The sequence below is a fragment of the Nannobrachium achirus genome (assembly GCF_963921795.1).
Source record: "Nannobrachium achirus genome assembly, chromosome: 5".
Classification (NCBI taxonomy): Eukaryota; Metazoa; Chordata; class Actinopteri; order Myctophiformes; family Myctophidae; genus Nannobrachium; species Nannobrachium achirus.
The window spans coordinates 31921193-31929779 of NC_137814.1; the positions used below are offsets into that span (position 1 = coordinate 31921193).

The 8587-nt window shown below is 42.7% G+C and overlaps 1 protein-coding gene across 1 annotated transcript in view; it reads left to right on the top strand.

The window, feature by feature from the left end:
* The window catches only part of LOC308284999 (cadherin-18-like), a gene marked incomplete at both ends in the record, with an annotated part of 162810 nt that extends 158703 nt beyond the window's left edge, over positions 1–4107 (top strand). Inside the window, one exon of the mRNA XM_080725719.1 lies at positions 3476–4107. Within this exon, the coding sequence (XP_080581845.1) occupies positions 3476–4107 (632 nt within the window). The remainder of the gene's footprint in view (positions 1–3475) is intronic.
* Between the last annotated feature and the right edge of the window lie 4480 nt (positions 4108–8587).

Here is an 8587-nt window from a genome sequence, read left to right on the forward strand (position 1 = left end):
GTGCGTGTGTGTGTGTGTGTGTGTGTGTGTGTGTGTGTGTGTGTGTGTGTGTGTGTGTGTGTGTGTGTGTGTGTGTGTGTGTGTGTGTGTGTGTGTGTGTGTGTGTGTGTGAGAGAGAGAGTGCGTGCATGTGTTCTTCTCCCCTCTCCAAAACAAAACAATGTGTGTGTGTGTGTGTGTGTGTGTGTGTGTGTGTGTGTGTGTGTGTGTGTGTGTGTGTGTGTGTGTGTGTGTGTGTGTGTGTGTGTGTGTGTGTGTGTGTGTGTGAGAGAGAGAGAGAGAGGGGGGGTGCCTGTGTGTGTGTGTGTGTGTGTGTGTGTGTGTGTGTGTGTGTGTGTGTGTGTGTGTGTGTGTGTGTGTGTGTGTGTGTGTGTGCACGTGTGCGTGTGCGCGTGTGTGTGTGTGTGTGTGTGTGTGAGAGAGTGTGAGCTATGCTTGCTCACTCAGGCTGCCACTGGTATTGCAGTTGATGCTCAGGGCAGGCTAGACTCAACAGCACCTCTCTCTGGTCACCCAGAGGTACTCAGGCTACATACACTTCAGGCTACATACAGACACACATTCATGCATACATACATACATACATACATACATACATACATACATACATACACGGATACACACACGGCCACGCTATGGAGACGGTGTGACCACCGCTCAAAAATACTGTAACATACGGTATACACCAATCCAGAGTCTGTCAGACTTCTGTTGTGGTGTGCTAAAACTGCTCACTTTAACCTGCTTTTTTTTACAAACTAAATACTCTGGCAGGTACACAGCGTCACTGACGTGACGTGCCTGCATCAAGTTAAAGTGGGTCACTTGTTCACAAATCAAATAGTCTATTATATTCGGTTGCACAGCAATTATGAATTTATCATTTCAACCGCGTAATGTACCGAGGGCCAACTCAAATGACAAGAGATGTGGGGCGCCTGCTGGCCTAGCGATCAAGGCGCATACCACATAAGCCCCAAACATATCTTAAAAAGAACCCTCTGTATATTATTAATAGTGATGTACTTTGATCAGCTTGACCAAGGACAACTGAAGTGCTATTCCACATACATAGATGTAGCTAGTAAGGTGTGATGCAATTCATCATTTTAGTAGGGAAGATGTGTCTGTCTGTATGTCTGTGTGCAGTGAGTGCACACAGACATACAGACACATCTTCCCTACTAAATGTTTGGTCCCATTTAGACCTGGAATGCATCATTACGCATTATTACTTTAACCATTATTTTATGTTTTAACTATTGAAAAATAGCAGATATACAAGCTCACAACACGGTACTCGTGTGAGCTTGTATATCTGCTATTTTTGAAAAATCTAGAAAATGTTTGCAAATCTTTGAATATATCTTTTTTAAAACGAACATTTTTAACTCAAATATTTGCTTCTGGGGGGGGGGGGGGGGGTCCCTGTCCCCTGATACATAATATTTTGAGATGGGAGACGGCGGCCAAATACATATAATTCTAGGGGTTCTTGACATGAAAATGTTTGTGAGCCACTGAAGATTTTTCAAAAACCCTAGAAGGAGAAGACATTTATAGAATCAGGTCGATATATTCAAAGAAAGTTAAAGCATAAAATAATAGTTAAAGTAATAATGTGTAATAATCAGCTATTTTTCAATAGTTAAAGCATAAAATGATATGTTCCAATGGGTTAAGAGTAAAATACACATGTGGTGGTCACAGCGGTTTGGTGTCATACTGGTTTTAGTAGTTGAGCTACAACCACAAAACCCTAAATGGGTCATTCAAATAGACCTTGGAGGCTTGTTCTGTAGAATCCATCTGTGTTTGTACCGTGATGCTGTCAAGCGCTTAGCAGGGGGAAAAAACAACAACAAAAACTTTCTGACAACCACACAGCTCCCCTGTGCAAAGGATACTTTTTATTTCATTCATTCTTCCTTTCATCTCTCTGTGTTGCCTTGACAGGGGGATATGAAGTGAATGTGAGTAATAAAGGTGTGTGTATTGGTCTGTGGGAGAACAGAGGTGAATACAAAGCGAGAAACAGAGAGTGAGGGTCAGACAGACACTATGTAGGAATCATCTCTTCTGGTGTTATTAATAAATGTATTACAAAATATAAACTATAAATAAATAAAAAATATGAATGTCTCTGTGCAAGTTGTTGGCCTTACATGCTCAGCACATTTTGCCAATCAAAACAGTTCTAATCATTTCAAAGGTATTTCCATACTGTAGTGACATTGACAGGGATGGGAAGTGAATCTATCTTGGCAGTAGTCAACTGACATGGAAAATATATATATATTTCCCTCATCTGCCTACCTTGTTGGTGTAGCCTTGGTGGATATACATTATATTAGAATATATTAGCATATTTAGCTCAGTCAGTTGTGTATCCCGTTATTGAAACAAGGATAATGACTAACCGACTGTCAGCCGCCCCGAGTTGCTGCTCTTGTAGGCAAAATGCCAATGTTCTTGTGAAAATATCTTCCCCAAAGATTTGCATTAATATAACTTTAATGCAGTGTGCAGTCAGCGTTACGGATGCCCTTATGACACGTTGGCTGTAAATAACTCCCAAACTAGGTTGTGTGTGTATGATTCTCTCTTTTCTTCTTCTTCTTCTTCTTCTTCTTCTTCTTCTTCTTCTTCACATATCGCCACTGTCGGGCAGAAACCAGCCATCTCCATTTTTCAACTTTTAATAAATCAGTGCAATTGAACACCCTTTACATCGGTGTATGGGTTTTATAAATATTGAACCAATAGAAAAGTATTTAAAAGCGCTTCTGACAAAACCTCCTACAGTAACTCCACTGGATCCTCAAACTGTCGTTCAAACCACCCAACTCAAATTGTGAAGATAATTGTTTTGTCCACCTTTGATTAGAATGAAGAAGTCAGACGGGAAAGATATCTCCACATTAATGGTCAAAGACCCCTTGTAGCTGCACTTGGGTAAAGTGATGATAAGGACACATTTAAGTATGTGACAATGTATAAAGTCAACACAGCAACATTGATGAGGCAGTGTTGTGGCATGGGTTTTTCTTTTTTCATTTCTGAAAAGTTTATATTTTTGCAACAGTTGTGAGATAAAGGGCACTCTACAAAAGGTGTTATTGTTTGTAATGAAGAAAGCACCATGGATGAAATGAAGAGACGTAATGTGCTGTATAAGTTCAGCTATTGTAGAAGAATTATTGCTCACTTGCTATACCACAATGAATCATAACGCAAACAATCACAGACATACTTCACTGATAAAAATATATAAAGTATCTCTGCTTTTCTTACGTCTGTGTCCTTTATTCTCCCCCACACACTGTCTGCATCTCATCTCACATTTTCCCTATCTAATAACTCCCCCACTCCACTCGACCAATCACCGTATTGTTCTGACTATTGTCCCTCTATCCTCCGCTCTCTATCCCTTCCTTCCTTGCATCCTTCTCCTTCCTGTTGTCTCTCTCTTCAGCCATAGTCATGCTATTCGCTCAGCTCCGCAGCAAGAAGACCAGCAAGGAGCCGCTGATCCTGTCAGAGGAGGACATCAGGGAGAACGTGGTGACCTACGACGACGAGGGAGGCGGGGAGGAGGACACGGAGGCCTTCGACATTGCTGCCCTGCGGAACCCGGCGGCCTCCGAGCGGACAAGAAAGTTCCACACCTACCACGGCCGCCCACGACGCCAGTGTAGAGAGGACAGCGAGCTGGAGGAGGAGGACGACGGGGACATGGTGGTGGTGAGGAAGAAGAGAGGAAAGGAGGCGGACTATGGGGTATACAGCCCAGAGGTGGAGCCCACGTGGCTCATGATCGGCTGCGTTCCCCGAGATATCAGTCAGTCCGCGCCCTCTCTGGCGCCGGACAGCCAGGAGGTCATTCATCGGGTGATTCGGAAGAAAGTGGCGGAAGCAGACACGGACACACGGGGTCCACCGTACGATTCACTGCAGACTTATGCCTATGAAGGCCGGGGCTCCTTAGCCGGATCGGTCAGCTCTCTGGGGCTAACCGACCCTGTCCAAGACTGGGAACTGGAGAGCCAAACTCTGGAACGACTTTATGGAGAGTGTCTCACTATACCACCCAACCCTGAGTCCTAAGCCTCGCCATCAGGAAGTGTTTTTTTTTTCCTTCCTCCACTAAGCTGGGTTGAGCGAATTGATTGTTTGTGCCATTTGGAGTCCTCAAACGGATCTTATTACTTGTCACTTGGATGCACCATGGATGTCAGCTGGGGCATAAAGGGAAGTCAAAGGATGAGAAAAGCCATTATTGGGAAATAGGACAAATGCATACACAGACATATTGGTTCAACTACCATTTTGGGGAACGACCCAGTATGAGTGTTTTCTGGAGATAAGCTGTTTCAAAAGTGTAGGACAATGTGTGGTGGACAGAACTTTGGAACACCAGGTCAATCTCCATTGTGGTTTCTCATTATTCCCTTTTGGGTCCATTTGGTTCCATTTGTACACTCTTTGGAGTTAAATGAACACTGAGGCTTTTACTGTGTACTTGTTTGATGTTTCAATTGAAATGTTTGAGCTGGATACATCCAAATGTATTCCACTAATCCTCTCCAGACATAACTCACTTTTATAATTGAAGTTCTGCAAGAAATGTGATGTCACGGTGCCATTGTCTAGCCCTCATGTGTCTGATCCAGCTTCACCTGCAAGCTCTGAAGGACACACCGGGACAGCAGATTGGGAGGCGCAAAAGCTTGTGCCACAGAGTTCAGATCGTCATCAATTTATCTTCTATAGAAGGAAATTGCAGGGTGTTTTTTTTAGAATGTACGACTGAGAAAACAGCTGGCCTCAGGTCTCAGCAGCAAAGTGGGTTGGCCAGGGAGAGAGGCAAGAGAGAGTCTCAGAAAGCTAGTGACGTTATCAGGCCAAAGAAGCCTCCAGGCCTTTCCCCCTTAATGTTGATTTATCCTGTTCCTTTACCAAATCTTTATTCCTGAGGGACCCTAAACTGATTTGCATGCTCATAAGGGCCACAGGACCTGAACCCCATGAACCCTAGTGCCCTATTCTGGGCATGTCATAGTAGGCGAACATTCAGCCAAAATAGTAGATCTACAAGCTCACAAGGCAGCTCAGGCATTATGAGCGTGTAGACAGGATAAAACAGGAGGGGACCAAGTATAGAAGCCTCGGGGCCCCAGCTTCCCATGTATGGACTAAATTGAACATGAAGTTAGTTTTACAGACGCCATAGGGCCAGTTACACCAGCATGGGCTAAGCCTGTTCCTGGATGGGACACTGCCATCATTGATGACCTCTGTTAAAAGTCTGGCATTGATCTCCATTGAAAGTTATCTCTGTGTCTGGCACTAGGCTCGACTCATGCAAGTGAAGCGGTCCCATTACGGTGTTGGCAGATATCTACTCGGGCCAGTCACAAGGCTAGTGGTGAGCAGACATTATCGACAGCCAGACAGACAGTGACACGAGGGGACACTTGGCGAATCGCCACCGTGAGTGACAAGACAACAAATGAAGGGCTCTCAAGCTCTCTGCCAACTGCAACGCCCTGACAGTGAAAAAACATGACGTCTTTTTTTATCTCTTTCCCCTCTCTCTCTCTCTCTCTCTCTCTCTCTCTCTCTCTCTCTCTCTCTCTCTCTCTCTCTCTCTCTCTCTGTCTCTCTCTTTCTTCATCTCTTGCTAATCCTACTGACACACGAGTTCCATGCATCTGTTGGTTTGGGAGTTTAAGATCTGTATGCATTTCTTTGCACATGAGCTCAAATCAGTGGAAAGAAAATGAATAAATTAGTGAAAAAGAAATAATCGAGAAGATGCAGGAAACGGAAAATATTTTCCCTGGTGTATATTTTTATTGTTAAATAAAAAGACTATTGATTTCAGAGAGACTGTTTGATGGTATGCTTTTCCTGAATCTTGACTCTTGAATAGGGCCTATGTGTGCTTTATTCCCAATCCGTCTCCCAAGGCATGTGGAAAAACAAAACTCTCAAGGTCTTTAAACTTCTTTTGACTATTTTCGAGCTTATTTTTTATTTATTTCCTCCTATTATTTCAGCATACTAAACTGAGCTAAACATGGAAATAAATTATTCTCCGAAGAGCGGGAAATATATACTTTTTTTATGTTGTATTTATTGGGGCTACAGCAGCAATCTATGTGTAATAATTGGCTTCAAATGCTTTGGAGTGCAGCTTTTACAGCCATCTTGGGATTTGTAAATCTGCCGTGGAAAAGGTCTGTCTCTGCATAGCTTTGTAGCCTCGTCCCCGGAGGCCTAATAAGGGACATAAATAAAAGACCATTAAAGTCTAATGATTCATACAATCTGTATTGTAGGACTGCTATTGTGAATTGCTTAGCTATTTTTACAAGAGGATATTCATCTTCCTTGCATATTGTATGACCACATGTGAAACGTGAAAAAATTGACCATATCAGCCTTGTTAATTTGGGGCATTGTGGCACATCCTTTCACGACATTGCATAGCCTATGTGGAAATGCATCAGCCTGCTTATTTTCTGTCATTCGTTGCAATGCAACTTCCGATCATCACTTGCAGGGGCGTCGCACAAAATTCTGAGCCCTGGGTACAAGGATTCACAGCGGGCCCCCCATGAACACATTATTATGCATTATGTTGTGCTTTAAAAATAGCAGATCTACAAGCTCGCAGCGTGGCACCAAGTGCCGCGCTGCGAGCTTGTAGAACTGCTATTTTTGAAAAATCGTGAAATTTTGTGCAAGTCTTTTAATATTTCAAATCCTTCTAAGGTTTTTTGAAAAACCTATGCTTCTATGTCAGTGGTGCTCAAACCTTTTCAAGTGAAGGACCCCCAAAAGGATATGTATTTGGCCACAGACACCCATCTCGAAATATTTAGTTCCAGGGACCCCCCAGAACCAAAATTTGAGTTACAAATGCTTGCTTAAAAAATGCATATATTCAAGTGTTTGCACACATTTTCACGACTTTTCAAAAATTGCAGATCTACAAGCTCACAGCGTGGCACCGAGTGCCACGCTGTGAGCTTGTATATCTGCCCCTGATCACTTGGTCTAGAATGGTCAAGAATGGGCAGGGCATCTGAGGAAGGAATTCAAACCAGTGAAACCACACAATGGAGATGAAACAGGAATAATCCCCAGCAACACCAGTGCATATCATCTAAACGGCATCCTGATTTGTGTTGCTTATTTATACGAGAAGTAATTAGGGAGGCCTGTCTTTGAAAACAACGGTGACCCCAACAGATACTTGTTCGAGCTCCTGTAATAGCCAGGCTGAAAATATGAATTATTCATAGGAATTGTAATTGGGTTTCTGACTGAGCACAGGCAGTTAGAAGGTTTAGAAGGGTAAACTGCATATAGCATCTATGCAGCCGCCTCTCAGCCATTTGATTTCCTGGGCTCTGTTCTTTTGCCAGCCACACAGAAATAAACCCACTAATGATTTTCTAAGCTTTCACTTGAATGTAATAAAAGCATAAACAACAGTTTGGCTACCGTAATTTCCCCAAGACCAATTTTGAAGCTGTTCTGTGCTGGAGCACATCTGTTGGTCATTTCACTATAGAGTAAGCAAATAACGTAAATAAAAGGCACCAAATTCTCCCAGTCCCAAACATTTGGTTGTAACTTATTAGAATATAATAATAAGAGTTTACAAACAATAACCAAGCCCTGCTAAATGGGCAAGAATCAAGCCCTTGCTGTGCCTAGTATCCTATTATCTTGATTACATTCAGCAGAGTGGCATTTAATTAGTACATATCATCAGTTGTTATGGCAAGGGTTGTACCTTAGCACTTCATCTCTCGTAATCCAATTAAAGCTATAGTTAAATTCAGCCTTTATGAATATGCCCGTTGCACCGGCAGTATTCAGCAGTTGTAAACAAATTTGATTAATCCAGGTCATTGTTTTGTTAATGTTGTTGCTCAATATGTATAAATGAATCAAAGGATTTATGACATAATTGAAATGAAAACATTGAAAAGCCCTCACTGTATACAGTTAGTGTTGAAACCAAATATTGTCTCTTCCCTGGCTGTCTAGCCCTCTCTGAGCTTTGAAAAACATTGTCAATATTTCATTTCTGTTTGCTATGGGGATTTTGTTCCCTTCTTGAACATCTATTATCTCCGCCAGGCCACTATACGGCTGAAGGCCGGCTTTTGTCCCCTCTGTCCAGGGGGTGGGGCGGGGGTCAGCAACCCGCGGCTCTAGAGCCGCATGCGGCTCTTTAGCGCCACCCTAGTGGCTCCCTGGAGCTTTTTCAAAAATGAAAATGGAAAAAGATGGGGGGGGGAAAAGTGTATTTTTTGTTTTAACGATTTTTTTATCGTCACTGTCGGGCAGAAACCTCGTATCTCCAAGTTTCAAATTTGTATGTCTTTTTTTGCAAAGTAAAGCCCTGCTTCATCATACAAGACTGACGCACAAAAGTAGTGAAAACAGCAGATCTACAAGCACACAACGCCTCGCACCGCGAGGCGTTGTGTGATTGTAGATCGGCTGTTTTCACTAGTTTAGTTAATTTTTTATACAAAATACAAAATGAAGTTTTGGACATACA